Source organism: Pteropus vampyrus, unplaced genomic scaffold (genome assembly GCF_000151845.1).
Source record: "Pteropus vampyrus isolate Shadow unplaced genomic scaffold, Pvam_2.0 Scaffold182, whole genome shotgun sequence".
NCBI classification, from domain to species: Eukaryota; Metazoa; Chordata; class Mammalia; order Chiroptera; family Pteropodidae; genus Pteropus; species Pteropus vampyrus.
Genome location: NW_011888963.1, coordinates 3,159,528 through 3,185,197, shown reverse-complemented (window position 1 = coordinate 3,185,197; position 25,670 = coordinate 3,159,528). Strand labels below are relative to the sequence as shown.

Below are 25,670 nucleotides of genomic sequence, written 5' to 3'. Positions count from 1 at the left end.
ATTGTAATGAATATTAAAAATGAATAAAATACTCAAATAATAACCACATTGACAGCAGGCTCTGTCTCATATCCATTTTAGCTTTACTTATATGAAACTGATCCTAAACTGATTATAAGACTAGTTACTTGTGAAGCTACAAATAAAGTTTCCTATTTTTCTTCTATTAGGGAATATATGAACAGGCTTGGAAAATAATTGTATTCCAAATTATAGTTCTTGTGACTTCTTTTCTAAACAGACTCTAAGTAGATTTTAAACAGAAAATTCTTAGGTGACTAAAGGCTTAAATTTTTGACCACAGATATGTAAAGACACTTTAAATTCTAACAACGTGCTAGCTGATTATAAAAAGTGATGTGGCTTTTTCATTTCTGATCCTCAAGTTCATACAGAAATTCAAGGAACCCCAGAATAGCCAAATCTTGAAAAACAACAAAGGTGGAAGTCTTACACTTGCTGATTTCAAAACTCAATACAAAGCTACCATAATCGAAACAGGATGGTATGATCATAATAATAAACATATATACTAATAGTGCAGAATCGAGAGTCCAAAAATAAACTCATACATATATGGCCAACTGATTTTTGACAAGAGTGTCAAGTCCATTCAGTGAGGAAAGAATGGTTTTTTCAACAGATGGTGCTGGGCAACTGGATTTCCACATGCAAAAGATAAAGTTGAACCCCTCACTTCACAGCATATGTAAAAACTGACTAAAAATGATCAAAGACCATGACCATAACAACATAAGAGCTAAAACCATAAAATTCTTAGAAGAAAGTACAGGGATAAATCTCCATGACTTTGAATTTGGCAATGGATTAGATATAAAAGACCAATAGCACAAGCAGCAAAAGAAAAATTGATAAATTGGACTTAATCAAAAGTTAAAACTTTTGTGCAAAGAAATTATTATGAAAGTGAAAAGACAACCTACAGAATGGAAGAAAATATTTGTAAATATTACTGAGACCTTCAGTCCTTCAATCCCTTAATTTTCTCCTAGTCTATCAAATCTCTCATTCCTGACCAAGTGAACATTTTTTTTTATGAGCCTCTTTGACTCTTTCACATTCTTGTTTTTCTACTGTACCTCACTGTAAAACAACGAATCTGACTCAAAGCTACCCTTCCTCTGGGTTCTGCCTACTCCAGGGCAGCCAGGGAACACTTGAGCACAATCGCAAACTATTTCATTTTTTATTCATTCTTGGTCAACTTCTTCTCCTATTTCCCTCAATGACTTTTCCAAACTTACACCTGACTTAAATCATTCTTCAACCACTTCCCTGTCCCACTCAATGCCCCCTTCCCAGAGAGACAATTCTGCCTCCCAGGTTACGATGAAAATTAAGATTATCGGGCAATGTCCCCTTCCACTTTCTGTCTCCAAACCTGAAAACACCATACCTATTTTCACCTATATTTCCTCCAAACTTAAGAGGTAGCCATGTCATACCTCTTAAAGGAACTTGTTTAATCTTCTCCTGGCTCCAATATTTACAACATCTCCTCTAACATCCCCCCGGCTTATATAAATTTGTTATACGGTAGTCTCCACTATCTGCAGTTCCCTTCTGTGGTTTCAGTTATCCACAGTCAATCACGGTCTGAATATATCAGATGGAAAATTCTAGAAGTAAACAATTTCTAAGTTGTAAATTATATGCTGATACGAGTAGCGTGATAAAATCTTGTGCCATCCTTCTCTGTTAGGTCTGGGATGTGAATCATCCCTTTGTCTAGCATATCCACATTGTATATGTGACCGGCCGTTATTCACTTAGTAGCCGTCTTGGTTATCAGGTCGACTGTCACAGTATTGCACTGACTGTGTTTAACCCTTATTTTACTTAATAATGGGCACAAGAGTCGTGGTGCTGGGAATCCAGATATGCCAAAGGAAAACTATAAAGTTTTTCCTTTAAGTGAAAAGATATGTATGTATAGGAAAAAAGCATATATAGTATAATGTGTGTGTGTATATATATACGTGTGTGTGTATATATGACATATGACTATACATATGATATAATCATATATATATATATATGAATGATTCGGTACTACTTGCAATTTCAGGTGTCCACTGGGGATCTTGGAACGTACCCCCTGCAGATAAAGGGGGGACTACTGTTTTTTAAATAGAACATTACCCATTTATCCCACATTCCCTTCTGGGAATTATTCAATATGTTCCTGCTATGGTCTGAACATTTGTGTCTCTTTCCAAATTCATATGTTGAAATTCTAACCCCCAAAGGTGATGATATTAGTAAGTGGGGCCTTTCAGAGGTAATTATTTATGAATGGTATTAATGCCTTGTAAAAGAGATTCGAAAGGGATCTCTAGCCCTTTCCCCCATGTGAGAATAAAACAAAATCTGTGACCTAGTAGAGGGCCCTGACTCAACCATGCTGGCACTCTGATCTCGAACTTCCAACCTCTAGATCTGTGAGTAATAAATTTCTGTTGTTTATAAGCTACCCAGCCTGTGGAATTTTGTTATAACAGAAGCCAATATGGGCTACAACAGTTCTCTACATTTCTCAGGTATATTTCTTGAAAACAGAGGCAACACAGGTTCTCTCCACTTTTTTATTCCTCACTATTCAGGCCTGAAGCTACCTAGTTTGTTTCATGACCCAGAACTCTACTTAGAGTGATCTAAGGTCAGCAAAACATCCAAACTGCCAAATCCAGTAAACACTTTTCAATCTATTTCTTACAAATAAAATTTGTCTGTCACACCTGACGATTTTCCCTCAATTTTGAAATCTTCACTCCTTTGGCTTATGTGATGCTGCCTGCTCCTGCTTCTCCTGGCATTGCACTCCCTTGGTCACTGTTTCTTCAGCTAATGCCCATACGTTTTACTCCATCTGTTGGTATTGTATTTCACCAAGAGTCTGTTATTGATTGTCACAAAATTTGTTTAAATAACACCACGTGGGCCAAGATGAGTGTGGGGGAAAAAAAGAGTGGTTGTTTCTATGGAACAGAGCTGTACTTTTGGAAAGACGTGATTTAGATGGATCACTTAAAAAAAAAAAGCAGCTTTCAAATTATGCATTGGAAAGAAGAGTGCAAAAGATAGGGGGAAAAAATCTTAATGAGAAAAGGTACCTATTTCTCAAAATGGATGTAAATAGCATTTTGGACCAGACCAGTTTTCACTGTCCAAGAGTGTCCTATACACTGCAGGACGTTCATAATCCCTGGACCCTACATTCTAAATGTCATACTGCTCTCTTCTACCCTGTAATAGATGACTAAAAAAAAACCTCCATAGATTTCCAGAAGGCAGTATCACCCTTAGTTGAGAACTAATGATAGAAGGCTTCTACACTCATTTATTTACAAGTATCTTAACTGTTTCCCCATCTTTGAAGAAACAAACTATAAAAGTAGAAAATACATTTCGGATATGATTTGAACACAGTCAAAAGACTATGTGTAACACCAATTAGCAGACCCAAAGGCAAAGAAAAGGTGATGACTGTATATCAATAGATTAACATTTTAAGCTAAATAAAATGTTAAAGGTATTTAGGTATATTATTTCCAGCTGTTGTGATCAAACACTCAACTATAGTCTATTATACTGAATTACTGAATTTCTTTTAAGTATATTTTCTGAGAACTATCATAATTATTTGCGATATTTATTCTATGGACAAAGGCTTAGTGTTCTGGTAGCTTTTAATATTCAAAAGTTGCCAACTTCAAAAAAAATCAAACAAAAACTCACTTTAGAAATAACCATTCTAATTTTGCTGAGGAAACTCGACCATGAAAAAGTGAGATCTATGTTATTTAGTAACACATTCATTCTTAACTTGAAACTTTCTTTTAAGAAAACAATATAACCACTATTAAAACATACTGAGAAATATGTTTCGGTCAAGTATTAACATTCTTTAAACTGATACAATCTAAACCACTATTTTCACAATAGAGAGACAATACTTTCTTAACTGACTGATGAATGTCCACATTTTTAGGCATTAAAAACATTTCAAAGGGTTTTGTTGATCTTTCTCTTACCGCTACAAATAACTGATATTTTAAAAATGTAGTTTCTATCAGAAAGACATGTAAATTGAGAAGACCTTCATCTTTGAAGCTGTAAAATGCAATTTTAACTCCAAGGAAAATGTTACTAAATTTTTTCCACAGGAGGCAAATTAGAAATTGTTTAATAACTCAATCACTAGAATCAAAGATCTGAATATTAAAGCAGAAAGAACTAAACTTAGAAAGACTGTCAAAACTATTTCCTTATGTGGCTTCTCTAAAAAAAATTCTAATTACTATAGATGCTTCTTTTATTGTCTAAAATAAAAGCAATGAGGTGACTGGCTCAACAGATAGTCTCGTCCCAAAAATTATTTTAATTGCTTTCCTACAAGTCTTAAGTTAAAAGAAGTTCAAACAGATAAACTAATATTAGTTAAACTGGGAAATCCATTCTGAATTTTGAAGTAAATACAGCATTAATATATATAGATTCTTAAGTCTTGAATAAAGAAATAAAACATAGAAATTAGCAAGGTTTGAAAGTAAACATAGCAGAAATAAATATAAACAAATTTAAACAACTAAAAAGAATTCATTGCTTGCAGGCAAATGTATCCTTCAGGAGTTATTTATATGAAAAATATGGGTAATTATGTGCACACTTTGCAAACTGATTGAGTTTCCTTTGAGCCAGGTGCTGGCCTTTGCTTGGAAGCTTGTGCCTTGCTTCTCCCAGCATGCTTTTATTTGGAGCCCTTCTAATGAAGATCTATGGCCAGAGAGCTTTTTTTTTTTTTTTTTAATCACACATTCTGGCACAGAAATCTTTTTTCTTTTAATCATCTTCATTTTGTTAAAAAATAACTCTTCTAAGAATTGGAGTATTAACAAGAATCCAGGCTCACCTGCTTGGTCTCCAAAACAACTTAGGAAATGTGAATACGACTGTTACAGCTGTTATCAAAACCTTGGGAATTTTACATTTAATGAAAGAAATACTCGTTTATAGTACATAATTACAAATTCAGAGCATATAATTGCAATGTTGAAGTTTACTTTTCCATTCTATTAATCATAATGGAGATTAATGACTGTTTAAATCAAGTTTTTGTCAGTGAGCAGAAATTCAGGGACTAAATTCCTTACCTTTGTAAAGAGTAAATACAATAAATGGGAAAACCCTCCATAAAGAGTTTTCATTGCTTTTCCTACTTCGCCTAGTAACTAGAAGGATAAAAAGTAAAAGAATAAGTAAAAGAATAAGGGAATACTTTCTCCAGACTCCTAAATCTATTACTGTACTTGTACTTTATATCTTTGCTAATCACCAACTATATAGCCACCTGTTACTGAGTTTATAGCAGGAAAAAAAAGTGAATATTTAGTGCTGACAGAGGAATTTCTGAATCATCTGCAAACCTGAGCTAAATAACAGGGCTAAGGGACTATGCCCAGGGCCCTGAAATCAGGATGTGGAATCACATTGTTCAGTGAGGCAATGATTCACTGTACGAATGTTATTTTTTAATGTACTTACGGTAGCCACATTTTTTACAGCCTGCTCGGACACTATCCTTGTTGCAACCTAAAATACAATTGGATAACATTTTAGAAGACATATAAATAAGTAAAATCATAAAAATTTCATCACATAATAATAAAAAAAAATCCTGATCCCACTTAGTAACACTACTCAATTATTATGATTATTAGAAATTATTGGAAAAGCCAATTTACTCCAATTATTTACTTTGACAAATACTTTAAGAACATATTTTTCTCTAAGTCAAGAAATATGATATTATAATCAATAGCTTAAACATTCCAGGAATTGTATAATACTGAGGAAGAAATTCCAGGGTACTTTAGCTTATCTTTCATATGTAAAATAATTAATTTACTAGATATATATGTGAACATTCAGGTTAATGTTTTTCTGCTTTCCCTTAGAAGAAAAAAAAATGACTCTCTTAAAGGAATTGGTAAAATTCCAGAAAAATAATTGCCAGGTATTGTAAAAAAAAAAAAAACTCAACACTCAAATTTTGATAAAATGAAAGTCGCATATCCAGTGTGATCAATATTTAGAAATATTTACATCTCTGCATAATTGCTGGTATATGCAGGTAATATTGAAGATATAAATAACAGATGAAATAAATTAAACCCAATTTTATTGTGATAAAATATACATAACATAAAATTCACCATCTTAACCATTTTTAAGTGTACAACTCAGTGGCACTAAGTACATTCACATGGTGTACAACCATCACCGCTATTTCCAAAGCTGCTTCATCATCTCAGACAGTAACTGTAGTCATTAAACAATAACTGCCTATTTCCCCTTCCCTCTGGCACCTGATAATCTCTATTCTATTTTCTGTCTCTACAGAAAATTTACCTATTCTAGGAATCTCATATAAATGCAATCATGCAATATTTGTCCTTTTGTGTCTGGCTTATTTTACTTAGCATGTTTTCAACATTCATTCATACCATAGCACATATCAGAATATCATTCCTTATGGTTGAATAATATTCTATTATGTGTATATGTAGTTGAAACCGATTTTAACCTCCAGTTAGGGTTGCCATCGACCAATTAGTGGTCAGCATAGTATTACTTTATTTCGTTAATGAAGAGCATTTAACTTCTAAATCTTTCAAATGGAGATATTATCCCAATTTAATAATTTTATTACTAATTTATTATTAAATATAGTACAAATATAAAACAGTGCTAATTTTAGAAAGATCATTTTCAAACCATTTCTTTAATGTTATGAAGCCAAAACATTGCTCATTTCCAATTCCAATTTTGCTTTAAAATATACTTTATTGAGTTGTTCTAATACAGTCAGTCTTGCTATAATGCTTGTTTAAAAATCATAAATTTGTTTCAATGCAACTGATATAAGAAAATGATTTGACCACAATGTGACTTTTGTCCATGAAAAACACTAGGTGAATGCAGAAAACTTCAAGTTGCTCTGATCCTCACAGGGGTATACAATACACACATGCACAGAGATACATCTCAAAACATTTCTAACAGCTTGAGTTCACCGTGTGAGCAGTGCCCATTCACATCTGATGTGACAACTTTACCTCTGATTTCAATCATTGCCTTCCTACCATCACTTCAGAACAACTCACAGGCGCAATTCTTCTGAACTACACTTACACAGCAAACTTCGGGTCTTTTAAAAGATAAAGTGCCCTGTTTATTGTAGTATTTATGTACCTTTTAACCACTTAACATTTGTGAAATTATACTACTGTTTTGATCAGATTCTTATTATTTTTTATGTATCACTGATGAAGTTTTTGAGTGTTGTGTTCAATCTCATTTTTTCTCATAAATGTGGTTTCTATTGCAAAAAGTAGAAACACGTAGGCTGCACTGTAGTAGAACTATGGAATAAAATTGGATTAATAATAAAATTTGAGGCTTTTTCAATATAAATAATTGCATGTTGAAAAAAAGCTCAGAGAATCCAGGTCAATGTTAAGTCTGTTTCCATAGAAACTGTAGATGCTGAAAAACACTAAATAAAACTCTGCTAAATGCACCATTAACATTCCTACAACAAACTAAAAATGTAATGGACAGATCCAAAATGATCTAATGTCAGCATGTATTAAAATGAACTCATTTGTGACTAAAGACGCTGATAAAACTCATCATTCAACTATCTCATAGTTTTAGAGTGAACAAAATATGCAACTTTTTCAGAGCAGGTCATCTTTAACAAAGTTATAACTTTCACAAAAAAGGGGAAATATAACAGTAACTCTAAATAAAGTAACTCTTTATTAGCTATTTTCTCACTAGCCTTTGGTTAAATTAAGATTTCATGTTCTATTTGTCTATAATTTTCATGACTGCCTGGCCAACTAAATGCTTCTGCCTGGGACTTTGAATCTGATGCAACTGACACAATAAATCGGAGACAAGTGACACAATGAAGTGGGGACAGTGAATTCATTCTGCTGTCAAGATCCAGTTTCTAGTGGCAGTGGTGGCACTGGTGGCAGCAGTCCTAACCAGGTCTGGGCCTGTGCAGTATCTTAACTATGGGTTCCCCTCCTTTGGTCTTATCTATTTTCTGAGCCTTATTCTCCAGGCTTTGCTTAAATTCTGTAAGCTCCCCTGATATCTTTCCTTTTCTGCTTAAATTAACTAGTCAGTTTTTGTCACTTGGAATAAGAACTCTGCCAATTCAATTGTACATACTCAAAATTCATGTCAAACTGAACAATAAGGCTACATTGTGAGGCCCTTACTCCAATGAAAAGTTATCCATTTCCCCATCTTATGCTCCCATACTGTTCTTTGTTCCACTTTTCTTTAAAGTTGGCTAGGTCTGTTCAGAATAATAGAGCCAAGCTCCCTCAAAATGTTCCTTTATTATTATGACCTATAATCTAAAAGCCATTGAACAAAAATGTATAAATTTGACTACATAAAAAAATCTGAATGACAAAGACCACCAAAAGCAAACTCAAAAGATATATGAAAACTTCGAAAAAGTATTTGCAACTCACAGCACTAACAAAAGAGAATTATCCCTACCATATAAAACCCAGCATATCACTAAGATAAATAATGAATAGGAAAAAAAAAATGAGCAAAAAAAGGAAACAGAAAAGGAAACAGAAACACCTTTGAAACATGGAAAGAGCCTCAGTCTTATTCATAAGTGCAATGTACATTAAAAATCTATACTGGGATTCCACATTCACTTATCAAAATAGTAAAGATTGAAAAGGTTAAAGAGGGTGTGAGCGGGACATACTCAGTACATTGCTGGTAGGAGAGTAAGCTAGTGCCATCTCTATAAAAAGCAAGCTGACAAAATCTATCAGAACTATGAAGGTACAAACTCCCCTAACCCAGCACTTCCATATCTGAGAATTCATCCTCTCAATTTACTTGCACAAATGCATACGTACAAAGTTATTTACTGCAGCATTGTTTGTAATAGTAAAAGAGTAGAAATAATTTATACAAATTATAGTATTAAACAACGAAGATGACTTTAAAGATAGAAGATGATTTCTAAGATATAAAGAAAAAAAGCAAGGTGTAGAAGTGCTTATAATATGTTGTATAAAAGATATATATACATATAATGGAGATTCTAAATGGATTTTATTTAAAGATAGAGATATACAAAAAAATATCTCTATAAGAATATACATTGGTTATCTGAAGAAAAGGAGAGCTGAGTTCAGGGAAAGAAAGGGTGAGAGACATGTCACTCACTACGCACCTTTTTATATGCTTAAAATTTGAAACATATGAATAAATTGCCTTCTTAAAAACTAAACCAAAAAATCTCAATCACACCAAACTTCAATACTGCGAAGAGTTGCTGTCATGTAAGTATTCTTTGACAAAAGGCAATGATTACACTTGTCAAGTCCTTCAGAGAAGTTACATTACAGATTTTCAATAAAATTGTATTAACTGGTAGATTTAAGAACAAATTTTAGAGGTTTTATTTCTTGTATTTGTTAAATATGTAGAGAACTTACTCTGCATCCAGAATTCTGTTAAACAACTTGAGCAGTAGGGACGGAAACAGGTTAAGCGGCTGGTTCTTTACCTCCCAGTAACTTAAAGGAGTAGAGAATGTCGGTTTCTCTAGATTTGGAACCATGCCACAGTCAATTTCGCATATAACTCAGTGCTTGGCATAATGTAAAGTTGTTAGGAGGTTCTCAACAAATATTTGTTGCTTTGAGGTTTAAACTTAAAATATACTTCAACAGTAGGGAATCAGTAACTTCTGTAGCTCCCTGTAGCCAGCTATGAAACTGGATCTGTAGCCAGCTATAAAACTAGAAAGTGTCTGCAGTATCATTGGTCCATCTGAGGCATGATAGGCACTACAAGAAAAAGAATAAAGAAGGATAATGAAATTAAAACAATAGTGGCGGGGTGTGGGTGGGACAGGGGAGGGGAGAAATGACAGAGGCATTTCTGGGGAACTTTCTGGGGTGATCGAAATATTCAAAATCTTGATCTGGGTGACAGGTAGATATATACATAATTCTTTAAGCTGTACATTTGTGATTTATGCATTATAACGTATGTAAATTATACCTTAATAAAGTAGTTAGCATAAAAGGGGGGAAAAAGTAACAGTTGGGCAAAGAAGGAAGAGAAAAGAGAAAGGTTAGAGAAGAACAAAAAGTGGGGACAAAGATTCAAGGAATGACGGAATGAGAAAAATGTGAGAGAAAGGAATGGAGTATCCCCGACAGTTGCCTCAGGTTGTCCAGTGACCCTCAAAGGTATGGCAAGCCATCCTATTGACCTAAATTTATTTTCTTGAAATTTCATATCACTTAATGTTTCCAAAATCAACAATTTAGTCATTATAAAGTTTATTATATTAGTTTCAGTGACAATTGAAACTAATATTTTTCTCTGTCTACTTTAGACTTTGGGGAAGGCTGTCAAAGTTATAATCACTTAACTTTAAAAGTAAACAGCTTAAGTAACTAAGTTTTCTTTGTATTGAGTAATTCGCAATTGCAATCACCTCTATCCATTCTTCTCATTTTTAATTTGATTAGATTCAATTAGAGTCCTTTTCTGTTTGTAACACTTTTGGTTTTTCACTTTGTTATTCCATTATAGTTTTAGTTATCATAATTTGGGGACCCTTAAATATAACTTCAATTTATTCTGCTTTTAACATTTAAACTGTGGCCAGATTTTATACCATACAGATGTTAATATCTATATAACATGTATGCATTCTGATTAAGTTGAATGCACAGTAAAACTCCAAGTATGTAACCTTTCCTACTGCTTTATTTTAAGAATTTATAGATATAATCCTTTTTGGGATCCCCAAAGGACAAGTAGAAAGAAGAGCAGAAATGAAATTAAAAATTCTTAGTGAATTAAAAAAAAACAGGTTAAATGAGTTCCTTGATGTAAACATTTTGAAAGAGAAGGTCTCCTCACCTTGAGTTAAAAATGCCTTCATAATCATTTAATTCTAAAAAGGCGAGATAAAAGTAAATCAAAGAGTTGCTTATTTTAAATTACTGATGTGGAAGAGCTACCATTTAAGTAAATGTATAAAATGCTTTCTTCCACTTGCCTCAGACAAATACATATAGCCTGTGAAAAAAAAGCTATAAGTATTACCAGTTTATGATAAGAAGAGACATGGAGACATTTAATTTACTATCTAATGGAACATAATCAAGATGGCTGCCCAGTTTATCTGTTTACTTGAGTAACAGGTTCTATTCAGCAGCAATTCAAGTAATCAAACCTCTAAATATTTACCTATTATGGGCATAACTCTGAAATGATGTTAGAGAAGCCATGAAGTGAATAAAGTTCCAACATTAAAGGAAACTAAAACACACTAGGTTATCTAGGATAATGTACCTAAGCAGTAATACACGCTAGAATGTGCCAATATACAAGACATGTAGCTCTATTAATAAACAGAAAGAACTGGCTGGCAAGACTTTCAGCTGAGAGATCAGGAAAGCTTGTCATAGGTAGATCTAAACAGTAGAGAGGGGACGGTGATAACAAAGTGTGTAGGTAGAAAGGCACGTGAGAGGTTCTGGGAATGGTTGGTCGAGTCAGAAGATTGTAGAACGCATGAGAGTGATGAGATGAGAGGGTAGCAAGAGTGATCTGACCATACTTTGGAGTGTGCACTTCATTTTTGCAGAGATGGAGAGCTTTGGCATTACAACAGTTTAGAAGTGAAAGAAGGCTTAATCATCAACTCTGTCTTTGTAGAGACAAGGAAACAGCCTCAGAAAGGTCAAGTCGCTTGAACAGAAATACAAAATTCATAGATCCTGCCTCCCAGGAATGACAGGATTAGATATATGTTTAGGAAAATCATTTTAGCAGCAGCAATGTACAGCAGACTAGAGAGAAAAGAAATTATGTATTGTATGGTTTAAAAGTGAGAAGAAAATGGATGTAGTGTAATTTAGAATTCCTCTATTACTAAGATGCTACAGTACTGTGTTTTAAGAAGCTGATTCACTTTTATATGCCAGGTATAAGGTTAATTTGGCAACACACACACACACACACACACACACACACACACACACACCCCCACCCACCCACCCACCCACCCCTACCTTGGCTATACAGATTTCTCTGAAGGAGAGAAAAAAAAAATAGAGTTTTTGTGCCAACCACATAAGTAGCATACACTGCTACTTGTGCCAGGTCAACTCTTTATGGGGAATGGAGAATCATTAAAATAAATGTCAGAACTAATTTCAACAACTTTGAATGGGAAAAGCTGTTCTTAAAAGAAAGTAAACTTCACTGAAACCTGTGTTTAAATGTAATTTCTTTAATAACAACTAAGTCTATTATTTCCCTTACTAAGAGAGTAGATATTTTATTGTTATCTAGATAATGGTGTAAGCTTATATACAATGCTGTGGAAAAATAGCTGAAGTAGGTGACCGTTAAATAACGAGGCTGATTTTCATTTGCGGAAAGCAGCCTCATTACTTTAGTCATACCTTGTAATAATCACTATCACGACAACTCAAATGCCATGCTGAATCCATATGAGCATCATGCCTAAAAATAAAAGAGCATAACATAATACTTGTCTTTCTTGACGATTATCTCAAAATGTTTCTGATGGAGCCCTATTTTCCTTTAATACACTATATAGATCTATCATCCAAGAAATTATCTTAATATTTTCTGTATCTATATTTTCTAATGGCACTTGCATTATACTTTTACAGTGCTGTCATGCCTATTATCTCAATTTTTTTGCTGGGTTTAAATAGTTTATCTATGTCTTACCATCTACCTTAATGGCACAATTTAAGATTATTACACGTTGAATCATTATTTTGAATTGAAAGAAGGTTAACGTATCTATAATACTGGTCTAAGTTTAAGGGAATTTCAATAAGGACAAATCACTTCTGTCCTCTTTCTTAAGTAGCACATTTTCATTACTAGACAAATTTTATGAAGGTACAGACTGTGACATTGTGTTCCCCAGAGTGCCTATACCATATAGGTACTCAAAATGCTTGCTTAAATAATGAAACTAACAGTGAAAGTGGGTCAACTTTAGATGTAGCTGTTTGATGCAAAGATCACCAAGGCTGAATTGACCTATCAGGATATCTAGGCAATCTACTGTGCCGACTGGCTGTTCTCTGATGGCTCCATACATGTTGATATTCTCCAGGCTTCAGTCACAGACTGTCCCTTCATGTTCTACACACACCTCCTGAGCAAAGGCATCCATTCACATGGCCTTAACTCCTATTACATGTGTGGATGGCATTAAATTGTTGTCTTTGACTCTGGCTTCTTTCCTAAGCTATGAATTTTCTCTACTGTCTATTAGATATTGCCATTCCTATGTCCGACTATGCCTCCATACAAGCCTCAAACTGAAATCATCATCATCTCCCTAAAACCTGCTCCTTCTCAGGTTTAATTAATAGCTTGTACTAATAAAGAGTCCTCACCCAATTGCCTAATGGTGAAACCAATATATACCTCATTTATTCTCTTACTCACTTACGCTGAATCAATCACTGATTCCTAGTAATTCTATAGCCAAGAATGTATCTCCAATCCATTTCCTTCTCTCCTTTCCTACTCAGACCATCCCTGAGTCATCATCATAACATACCAGACTAACTGGGTGCCTTTGCCTCCAAACTAGCTCCCCTCTAATCTACTGAGCAGCCAGAATGACCTTTCCAAAGTGTGATCCTATTTAAAAATCCTTAAATGGTCCTTAGGAAAATGTCCAAACCCTTTGTCAGGCTTACAAGGTCCTTTAAGAGCTGGAAACCATCTTGTAAATTATACGACAACATGGCAAAATAGATAAGCACACAGGGTCTAGAGGAGCCAGATTGACTTACTAGCTGTTTCATAACAGTAAATTACTTAAAAGTTACTTAATTTCTCTGTCCTTCAGCATCATTTGTAAAATGGAAATATTAATAACTATCTCAGTGTGGGTGTGAATGTTAAATGAGATGAAATACAATGTGTGACACAGTGTCTGACACATCTGACACATAGTAAATGCTTAGTAAATATTAGCCACTGCTATTATCTCTCTAGTGAATTTCTAACTTATCTCCCTTTTATATTCTTGGTTCCATTAATAGCAAACATATTTTGTTTCCTCTTCTCACACATTTCTTCTTCCTTTTTACATACCCAGTCCCTCTGGCTGCAACTCTCCCTTCCACCACTCCAACCTTCCTGCAATTCTTCAGGTCTCACTCCAAATGCCACATCCTCTGCAAAGCCTTTCTAGCCCCTCCTGTCTCCTGTTAGGTGCTCTTATTATGTGCTCCTGAAGTTTTTGTATTTTCCCTGCCATACACTTGTCTGGCTTTCTTGTACTTTTTCACTCTTCACTGCTAAATTGTAAGTTATCTGTGAAGAGCAGCTGTCTGTCTGCTCAGCACTGTATTCCCAATGCCTGGCACAGTGCCTAGAACGCAGTAGGCACTTACAAAAGATTGTTATGTGTATGAATGAATGTATCTTTCCTCACTCACAATCCACCCCATGCTCCTCCCAAAACCGCAGCTGGTAGAAAAGCACAATCTTTCCAGAACAGCTATCTGTAAAATACGGTTCAGAAAAAGCTGCCACATAACGTGGTCAAATAATACTGGGAGGGTAGGTTAAAACAAAGTTGAGGCTTCTGAACCCCTAGCAGTCTTTTATATGCTAAAGCGCATTGTGAATATCCAAGTTGTATGTGTATGGGGCGGGAGGTGGGAGTATATTTCTCAAAATATCTCCTTCAGTGTTCTGTAGAACACACTGTGGCAAAGGTGGTTTAAGGGGATGCCCTCCCCTACTAGAACTTCCAAGTAAGTTGGTAGTTGTGAATGGGTAATCTCTGAAGCATTTATTTCACAGGGTTCACCGTTTTTAGCTTCGTATCCACTGTACAAAGAATCCATACGGGCTGTTAGGAACCATAAACATAAGTCAACGGATCTCTTACAGAAACTGGAACCCAGAATGGCAAAGCGACCGGTGCACGGCCACACAGTAACTACATACAACAGGAAGAGAGAGACCCATTCCGTCCCTGCGATTTCCACGACAAACAATGCCTCTGGCTAGTTGAGCACGCCAAGTGTTCCCACCTCACATTTTATTTTCAAGTCATTTCAAAGTAAGGTCAGTTTTTCTCGGCAACCCGCCCTCTAGGCCTACAGTTACTGCCTCTCGCCCCCTACTTTCTCTGTAATCCATCCCGTGCAGTTGGAGCTTGGCCGGGGCGGGGAGATAGTGTCTTTCTTTCCTTCAGAGTTTATTTTGGAGTGTACACCTTTTTTCACGTAAACCAAACGAACCTGTGCATTTTAACGCTTCCGCCTAAACCCCTTTGGGCGCTACTCCGTATCGCAGCGCACCCCGACCTGCCCCAACCGCTCCCTTCCTCGTTCAGACCCACGGGCCTTGCCGTTGGTCTTCACCTGGGACTGCCATGGCGCTGGCAAGAGAGATCGCAGGACCCTAGGTTTTCAAGAGTACTCTCGCTTCCCGCCGGCCGCAAGGACAACGCACAGCGAGGGTGGTCTCTTCTTTCCACCCGCGCCGTGGCACCTGGGTGATAGTCCGGGAAGGCCCTCTTAGCCTCTGGCGAGCGCGGAACCAAGTAGCCGCTGATGCCGTTTCCGGGGGGCGGGGAGTCATATGGCAGAGCACATATGGTAGGAACCATTACTGCTAGTTTCGGGGGGGGGGGCGAATGAGACCTGCACGCGCATGTAGTGAAGTAAACATCACCAAGACTCAGGAATCGTTCTTTTTAAAGATGCAATACAAATTAAAGTTATCTATAGAAACTTAATAATTTTTTCTCGTTTCCTGGATGCCGTTGGAATTCCCCTTTTCAGGGTTAGCGGTGCTTGGGTCCGAGAGCAGTATGGCGGCGTCCGTGAGGGGCTAGTTTTGGGGAAAGGTAGTGTTCGATGTCGCCGTCTTGCAGGATTATTAATAGACTAGAGCTTTCCGCGACCACCCGCCTTAAGAAATCGTGTACTGATAGGTGGATAGCTTTAGTGATCGGCTGTCCTTTCTCATCTCCAATTAGGAGCAGAGTCCTGAGCACTGATCAGCATGAGCAACATCTACATCCAGGAGCCTCCCACCAACGGGAAGGTGAGAACCTCATCTAGGATACCTGGGTTCTCCAAAGTGATACTTCACCGATTAGGGAGTTCTGGGGTCTTAGATTTGGAAGAGATTACAAGAAGTCTTGTCCCTACCCCGGTCCCTGGTCAGGAGTGCGTCGAAAAACAAATATTGGCACATCTTAGCATATATTTGAAAAAGTCCTCAAGATTTCTTCATCTACCATCCTTGTGGCCCTGTTTCTTTTGCTTCAGGCTAACCCATGCAGGCGTTTCCTAGAGTCTTAGGTAAAAAAAAAACTAAGTACATTTTAAAATATGACTTTTTAAATTATTATTATTTTAGTTTTGCTTAACTTGGAGATCACTCTTTCTCTCTCTATTCGTTCTACAATCATTTATTGAACGCCTGCCAGGCATCGGGCACTATATTAGATGCTGGGACTACAAAGACGGATAAAAAAGGTCTAGTTGTTGCCCTAGAAGAGCTTATGGTTTAGTTTGGGAGGTAGCCAGGTAAAGAGCAATCTTGTGTCTGGTAGGCGTGCTTATGGAGAGAGGAGCATATTGTTATGGTAGTACTCAGAACAGAGCTACTGAGAAAGTAGGAAAAAGCTTAATGGAGGAGGTATCCTTTAAGCTGGTCTTAAAACAGGAGATGATTGTCAGTCAGACAAAGTGGGGAATGGGAAATGTTCCCACATCGGAATGGTAGAATGATTTCCGCATCGATTTGATAGTAAAGGTATGTCAGTTCTCTTCTAAGGTGTTTATGTGCACTATGAAGCAGAGGAGTCAGTACTGGAATAAATATCACCTGAATTGAACTGAGACCTAGTTTATATCATACACTAAACGTGATGAACCAGCATAATGGACTGAAACTATACAGTTGAAATATGGTAAACTAAATTTACATCAGATATAATTCTGTAGCATGAGTATATCATTAATTGTGCAATCTTTTGTTGACATTATATGATAAAGGCAATTTGAAATAAAAACCAAACATGTTATAATTGATATCCCAGCAAAAATTTTAGAAGGTATTTTTGGCAAAGCAGTTTCTTTCAATTCTTTGTTGTTTGAACTTTTCCTCACTCCCCACCCCTATTCCACATCATTGTGAAAACTCAGATTCCCTACCTCTTTATATTTACAAATGTTTTTTGAGGGTGATAGCACCCCTAGTTGATAAACACTGGGAGAGATTTAATACATTACCTATCCTGTTGGGCAGAGCCTTTACACTTGTTCCTTTCTCTAGTAATACATTTTGGCCTGCTCAAATGTCACCTTAGCAGAGAGGCCTGACCTATCTACTGTTTATAAAATGGAAAAACTCATTTACGTCCTGCATCCCAGCATTCCTTGGCCCTTTAAACCTCTTTAGTTTCTTCTACAGTACTTATTATTTATTACTTATTGTTTCCTCCTTCTCCCCTTATTCCTACCCCCCATAAAATGCAAGCACTATGAAGATAGAGATAAGCATCCAAAGTGGTGTTGACACATTGTAGGAGAAGTTCTGAATGAATGAACGAATGAATGAGTGAATACTATTTTTCTCTGAACTTCTGAGAAGTATTAAGCATCAGTGAGTTTGAGGTCATTTTGCTGCTGGTCAAGAACAGACTTTGTTGTTTTACTCTGCAGGAAGATTTGGTCTGACATGGTCACAAAGATAAAAACTTAACAGTGGTACATGTGAGAACAGGAGATCTTTCATTCAACAAATATTTATTGAGCACCTACCACATACTAGACTCTATGCTAGGTTTTAGGGATACAGTGGAAAGAAACAGCATTGTCCATGTTATCATGGAGTGAAGTATACATTGACCAAATAATTATGCAAATAAATGTATGCAAACTGATAAATACTGTCTTTTTGAACAGGTTTGGGCTGAGGGAGGACATCAGGTATTGGCCCAGGTCTTACTTAAAAAACAATTTGGGACTTTTTCCAGCATAAGGATGATTGAAGATAGTGAAATGTTCAAGTTGTGTACCATAGAGAGCATGGCAAAAATTTGAGCCTGGAAAGAATTTAAAGCAGATATAATAACAAATTTTACCCAATGAATGTTTGTTTAGTGCTTATACTGTCTAACGCTCCATTAAGTACTGAAAGGATATATTCAGAATAAATGGGACAAAATTCCTTTCTTCAAAGAGTATAATATCATATTATCACCTTGGGAAGGACTTGACACATTATATCACTGGTTGACCATTGTCCATAAATGTGCTGTGTTTTGCTGTGTTATGCTATACCTCTGGCTTCTGAAGATGAGGCACAGAAGTGTACTATTTGATAGAAATTTCCTTATCCACAGAGGGTTAAATTTCCACATATTATAATCATTTAATCTAAATTGTATATTAGCATATATTTATTCCTAAGAAACATTTTATTATCAAAGTATTGTCTTATTTGGGAGCTTCAGGAAAAGGAGATACTGACAGCTGACAAAGCAGTGATGCCCAATAGGAATGTATGGCTAAAGGAGGAGGGAGCCATGTGCTTTCTTTTTTCATTCAGTAGTTTATCAGATTAAGTTTATCAGATTCAGAAACCTTAGTAAGCAAGGTGGCCCAACCATGTATGCATTTTTTTTAACTAGGTTTAAGTGGGTTGTATCTGAAAAAATTGTATAAGAATGATAATTACAACAATAATAACTACCATTTTTTGAGCATTTACTATTTGTCTGGGACTGTTCTAAACAGTATATTTATAATAACTCATTTTGCTATCACAGCAAATATATGAGATTATTATTCCTGTTTTTAGATAAGGAAATTGAATCACAGAAATGTTAGACGTCGTGCCCCAGATAATGGGGCTATCTTACCCTTCATAAGTCGAAGGGTCAGTATTTGAATTTGAGCATCCTGACTCCAGAGCCTGTAGAAGGAAGATTGATATACATTAGTTTGTTATTTAGAGTAGTGGTTTCTGAACCAGTGGGTACACACTTGAGGATGTATGTAAAACCATCCATGGGGTGCAGGAAGAAAATCTATATTTTTCTGTTTGTACTTATTTTCTCCTTTATTGGTTTAAATGCAATATTCTTTATATAAAAAAGAACAGATTCAGTTACTCATTCAGTCACTTTTTACATATCAATATAATTTTTCTTAATGCTTTGCTAAATGGATTTACATTGCATGGTATGTAGATTAACTGAACCAGCCCTCACAAGTTTTATGTTGAAGATAATATTAAAAATGTAAATATAAGGAAAGCATAAGAAAATGGTAGAGCTGAAGCTTCAGCATGGGAAGTCTGTCAAAAATTAGATACTATTATGAAAATCATTTGAATATGGGTTTCTGTTTATTATTGTTAATAGTGAACTTTGTCTTAAATGTATATGTACCTTGACATATTTATCAGTGAGGATATAATGCCATTTTGATTTTCAAGACATTTAAAAACTAAGTATATAGAACTGGAAGTTGGGCCTACAATTTGAAAGCAACGTTATGCTCAGTGAAAGAAGCCAGGCACAAAAGACCACATATTGTATGATTCCATTTATATGAAATGTTCAGTAGGCAAATCTATAGAGACAGAAAGTAGATTAGTGGTTTGCCAAAGGATAGGAGTGAGAGGAAATGGGGAGTGATTGCTAATGGGTACAAGATTTCTTTTGGGTGATGAAATGTGTAGATAGATAGTGGGGGGTTGCATAACTGTGAATTATACTAAAAATCACTTTGAGAGGGTGAATTGTTTGGTATCTCAATAAAGCTGTTATTAAAAAAGTTTTATAGTACCATTAGTAAAGAAAATGAAACTAAGAATTATTTATTTAAAAGTTTTTGTGTAATCCTTTAAATTTTTTTGTTCTGTGTGACTCTTATAATACCAAAGTAATATAGTACTACATGTATTTTAATATACATATTTTCATTGTGTGTACTCCCAGTCCTTACCTCCCTTCCCACCCCCTTTTCTTCTTTGCTAATAGTGATGCACACTTACAAAAAGTTTGGAGATGACTGCTTTAGAATCGCAAGGAACAGAAGACATGTCTAGGTTCCTTTTAACAATCATGCTTTATTTCAAATGTACAAGGGAATAATGAGGTAGGACAAGACATTGTCTTTTTAGGTATACTGTACTTTTAAGATTGGGATGTACATCAGGCCTCATGGAAAATCAAAAGGTGTTACACAGCACTGTTCTAGATATAATCCAAGGTAGAGGGAGTATACTTCTCAGGAGAATGAGAATCCAGTTGAGTTGATTTGTCACCAACCATAAGAGATATGGAATATCTCTTTTGGGCATTGTATCATGCCAAGTCTAATTATAAGGCCTTGCTCATGTCCCACCAATACATGATTGCTTTCGATTTAGGCACTGTTCTCTATTCAAATCAGTTGTGACCAGGGTAACCCGAAGATTTCTTCTGAGACATGTGGCAGGACCCTAGAGCCTGATGGACTGTTTCTTCCAGTATAGTATGAAATGTATGGAGAACTTTTTGGAGGCAGTATGGTGTTATAGAAAAAGTATGGGCTTTGGAGCCAAACAGCCTTTGGCTTAAGTCATTCAATGTGAGACCTTGGACAAAGTTACTTTATCTGAGTCTCTGTTTCATCATGAGTAAAATGGAAGTAATGATAACTACCTTGCAGAGGATTAAATGATATAAAATATGTAAAGTGTTTGGCATAGAAGCTGACACATGGGAGGCACTCAACAAAATTTCCTTTCTTTTTGTAGAGGAAGTATAATGGATTGAAAAAATTATGCAAACTTGCATTTCTAGTTCTTTCGTATTTCTTTAAGGGTTAGATTAAGGAGGCCATTTTAAAAGTTACCATAATAGAGATATTTTCACCTCCTCCACCCTCATGGTCATTGAAGAATAGTTGTAAGGGAACTATGTAGCTAGTTAAAGCCCAAAAAGATACACTAGATTCATCAATGTTATATAAATTATGGCAGTGTAATCTGGACTTCTGAAACAGATTGAAAGGCAATTGTAGCAAAAGTACCCTGGATGAGGAGAAAGCAGAGGGAAATGCTGTTTCTGCTTTGCTATTAACAAGCTCCCTGACTCCAGGCAATTTACAACTTCTTTAGGGGCATCTATATAAACTGAGGACTTAACTAAATGATTTAAAACATCTTTCCAATTTCAAAAAAATTTGTGGAAGTTAGCCAAGGAAGTTTTGGGACATAAAATGTGTGACTTAGTGATACTGACTTCTCATGAGAATCAGTCTCGTGTTTTTAAATATGTAGTAACACTGCATACTCTTTATATGCAAGAACATTCTAAATGATTGTGATGGTCACAAATCATTAACCATTGATCATCGATTGACACTAATCTATTTTGGTACACTGCGGGAGGAAAAGATACTAGAGAAGTTGGACTCCCACAGCGTTCAGATTTTAGAGTATAACATTCTTTTTGTTTATTTGTGGCTCTTATTAAGATATTTATAAGCTATTTCCTCCTCTGGGCTCAGTAGCAGTTCTAGTTGTTGAAAGATAGCTTATTGCGCCAAGTAGTAACCACCTTCATGACAGAAGGGAGGCCATCAAAGGATTCCGTTTACTGTAGATGATGATTTTATGACATAGCATTTTGGTAATATACAACCCAGAATTAGACTAAGAATGTTTCTTTGTAAATTAAGAATGGCATGATTTCGAATGAGAAAGTAGAGTGTTCGTTTGTGAAAGATAATGGTAAAATTGTCTTGCAGTGTCACAATTTCATGGGTTCATTGTTCTTTAATTTCTTAATGTGCTACACCATTTTTATTGGAAGAAATGCGTGGGAAACTTTCTTGACTAAAACAAGTTTAAATTATTTTTAAATGAAGGAGTTTTTTCCCTGTGATTAAAAAAAGGTATATGCTATTTTTTCTTAAATTTTTAATGATTTCTGAAAATGACATTTAAAAGATATAAATATACAACTTGTACTGAATATTTGAAATTTCTTGAGTATAGAAACAAAAGCCAGGCAAAGTTTCTAATTTTTATTTTAAAATTGAAAACTCATTAGTAAATGCTTCAGATGGACAAGACATTCAACTGATTATCAAGCAAAATGGTAATTTGATATATTGACGTTATATTCTTTCTACAGGTTTTATTGAAAACTACAGCTGGAGATATCGACATAGAGTTGTGGTCAAAAGAAGCTCCTAAAGCTTGCAGAAATTTCATTCAACTTTGTTTGGAAGGTGATCTTAACTCTTGAGTCTTTTCCGTAGGAGGAAACTTTATTAATTTAAAAATAAACTGTGTGTATTTTCCTACAGCATTGGAGACTGGTGTTAAATATTGGTAATGAATGCTAGGAGTTGATATGAGTGATGTGGTGTTGAGCTGTGTGTAAGGAAATGGAGAGGAGATAAAAACTTCCTTCCAAATCTGTATATCTTTAATAGAGAAATTTATCTCACCAAATAATACTTTGATCCTTTTGAGTCTCCTTGGCTATTTTCTACTTCTTTCTTTTATCATCTGAAAATGAGTATTCCCTAAGATTGCCATTATTGTCTTTACTCTTCAGTTGTTACTTCCTTCCAAATGACTATCAAATTTAAAATCGCAGCTATTTCTTCCCTTCTTAGCTCTAATTTACATATCTAACTGCCTAGTGGACTTTTCTGCTGGAATCTTCCACTGTCAGCTAAAACTAAACCAGTATAAAACCAAATTTACTAGTTTCTTCTACAGACTACCTTGACTTTCGCCTACATGATTGTAATTGCCTTCTACCTGGTCTTCTTCTTTCTCACCTTTAATCTCTTTACCCTGTTATTTGTTCATCTGACAGTTGAATATTCAGACAGCTTGGCTTCCTAGCTTTCCAACTTTATTTTTTTTGCACTAAATAACCACATGGTTTTAGCTGATGATTACCTTTATTTCCTGAGCAGTTCCTTCCCATTTTCACTTTCACATATATCCTCATACCGCCTTCATATCCTCAATCTCCTCATATCCTCAGTTTCCTTTTTGGAATACTTTCTCTTCCATTTTTTACTGTTCAAGTCTACTCAGATTTGAATGTCTGTTCAAAATTCCACTTTCTCCACAAAGCCTTCCATCCAGTATTCAGTGATGTTATTATCAATGTCTTTAGTATTTTTTCAGATTTGAGTCATAAAGTGACTCAAATTTTTCTCTTTAAGAGACTTTACAGAATTATACACCTACTTGAGTGTTTTTCCTTTCAGAGTATTCCTTTATAGAACTAAACATTCCAAACATTTTTGTAACTTGGTTTTTAGAATGCATGGCATATGGTTCAGATATCTCCAGTAGTGGCAATTCATTGTCCTTTTAAATTATATCTGATTTCTAGAGACAGACAAGGTTAATCAAGATATCAGAAAAAAAGCTCATTTTGAGTCAAGCAAGGTATAAAAGAGAATCCAAAATAACCAGTAGTAGGGGACAGGGAGAGCTCTCCAAATAGATAATTGATAAATAGATAATTACCAGGGGAAGATTGAAGGAATACATATACCTAGACAAAAAAAAAAAAAAAAAAAACACAAAAAAAAAGACATCTGCAAAGACCATTGTTAACAATTACTATGGCAGGCAGGAAGGAAATTGAGTCAGACAGGTAGTTCAGTCAGAGAAGCCTCAAATTATTGTCAACAGAGTCGAGAAACACAGTAGACACAGAAAAGTCAGATTTGTTTCTGGAAAGAAGTTTTGAAGAATCAAAAGCTCAAATTTTATAGTAGAAGAGTGAAACTACAAAAACATTAGAAAGAATGAATGGTAAATTATAATCCATGACGAGGTGAATGGAAGAAACAGAAAACATCTGGATATGATATGACAATAAAGAAGAAATAAAATTCTTAAGTGAGATGATGATGAAACTTAATTATAACAACAAAAATTTGCTCCCCTATTTATAAGAATACAAGAAGAAAGAAAAAAGAATAGGAAAATAATAAGAAAAATAACTCAAATAATTGTCTTAATTGAACAGGTGAGAGATAGGATTATTATTTCAAAGACTAACAAGAATTAAATTACCAGACTAATTTACATAAAGATACTCCTAAATGAATAAAGTCAAGGTTTTAAAAATGTAACTTAGAACCCCATTTTAATTCTCTGGCACTGTGACTCATTTATGATTTATTTATTTAGCAAGTCATGGTAATCTAGGTCTTATAATATTCATATCAATATTAAAATTTAAAAAGACATGGTTTCCAGAATTAAAAGTAAATGAATGAAAATGAGGAGGTGGGAGAACAGCTTCATATATAGCTCTCAAATAAAATGGTGTTCACAGCTAGAAGGAAGTTCTTAGTCTTTTTTTTTTTCCAGCTTTATGAAGGTATGATTGACAAATAAAAATTGTATATATTTAGATTGTACAACATGATTTTTAAAAGGTGTACATTGTGAACACTTAATATACATATGCATTGTGAAATGATTACCACAGTCAAGTTCAGTAATGTATCCATCACCTCACATAGCTAGCTACCTTTTTATTTTTAATTAATTATTTTTTTGTGGTAAGAACCCTCTTAAGCAAATTTCAAGTATATAATACGGTATTATTAACTGTATTCACCATGCTGTACATTGGATTCCTAGAACTTACTTATTTTATAATTGAAAATTTATACCTTTTGACCAACATCTTTCCACCCTCCAGCCCCTGGCAACCACCATGCTACTCTGTGGTTCTATGAGTTCAACGTTTTTAGATTCTACATATATGTGAGATCATACAGTATTTGTCTTTATGTGTCTAGGGGAGGTTTTTAGTTTTTATGAAAATGAGAGATCTCCAATTACACAGACTTAATCGTGGATTATAGGTCTTAGGAGGATGGTTAAATGAACATTTAAAAATGAGCGAAAATTTTAGATCATTGAAAGTTTAAAAGGTAGATTAAAAAGATGCGAGAGAAGTAAAAAGAAGCTTTTACTTTGATAATTTTTTTAGTTCCTCTGAAGTATTAAGAAGGAGTAAAATTTTAGGTCTGCAAAACAAAGTGGGGAGCAAAAAGAGAGTAGATAAGAAAAGCAAATTTTTTATATTTTATGTAACTATTAATCTCTTTACTTTGATTTTACCTCAGCCTTATCTCTTTAAGGTCCATGCTTCATCAGTTACCTTTTATCCCCTATCTCCTTTAACAATAGTTTAATATTTCTTTAGAGTGACAAACAAGGATATGTTAAGAGGTTAAAATAAATCTTACAAAACTAAAATATTTGTTTAAAAAACAAGCTGAAATAAATAGGGCAGACATATCACAAAAGGAGTTTTTAAATAAAGAGTTATTCATGATAATATTTACAAAATTAAACATAAAACACGATTCTAGAAGAAAAACATATGACTTAAAAATGCAAATATAAATTCCTATATGTACTTGGTCAGAAATATAATTAGTCAAAATATATCATGATATCCATTCATTAGACAGCCAGAA

At 34.9% G+C, this 25,670-nt stretch overlaps 2 protein-coding genes across 3 annotated transcripts in view; one reads left to right on the top strand and one right to left on the bottom strand.

Annotated features, from left to right (window-relative positions):
• The window catches only part of SREK1IP1 (SREK1 interacting protein 1), a 36,014-nt gene extending 20,275 nt beyond the window's left edge, over window positions 1-15,739 (bottom strand). Inside the window, exons 1-2 of one of the 2 annotated variants that reach the window (XM_011371092.2) lie at window positions 15,540-15,739; window positions 5,566-5,613 (exon numbers count right to left, since the gene is read on the bottom strand). In XM_011371092.2, the coding sequence (XP_011369394.1) occupies window positions 5,566-5,613; window positions 15,540-15,552 (61 nt within the window). In that variant the 5' untranslated portion in view covers window positions 15,553-15,739. Of the gene's footprint in view, window positions 1-5,565; window positions 5,614-9,572; window positions 9,913-15,539 lie in introns of those variants that run through there. The other variant, XM_023537219.1, reaches the window with a different exon arrangement.
• Window positions 15,740-15,958: 219 nt separating this feature from the next.
• Window positions 15,959-25,670, top strand: part of CWC27 (CWC27 spliceosome associated protein homolog) — a 175,745-nt gene continuing 166,033 nt past the window's right edge. Inside the window, exons 1-2 of the mRNA XM_011371091.2 lie at window positions 15,959-16,227; window positions 22,328-22,424. Coding sequence (XP_011369393.1) covers window positions 16,186-16,227; window positions 22,328-22,424 — 139 coding nt within the window. The 5' untranslated portion in view covers window positions 15,959-16,185. The remainder of the gene's footprint in view (window positions 16,228-22,327; window positions 22,425-25,670) is intronic.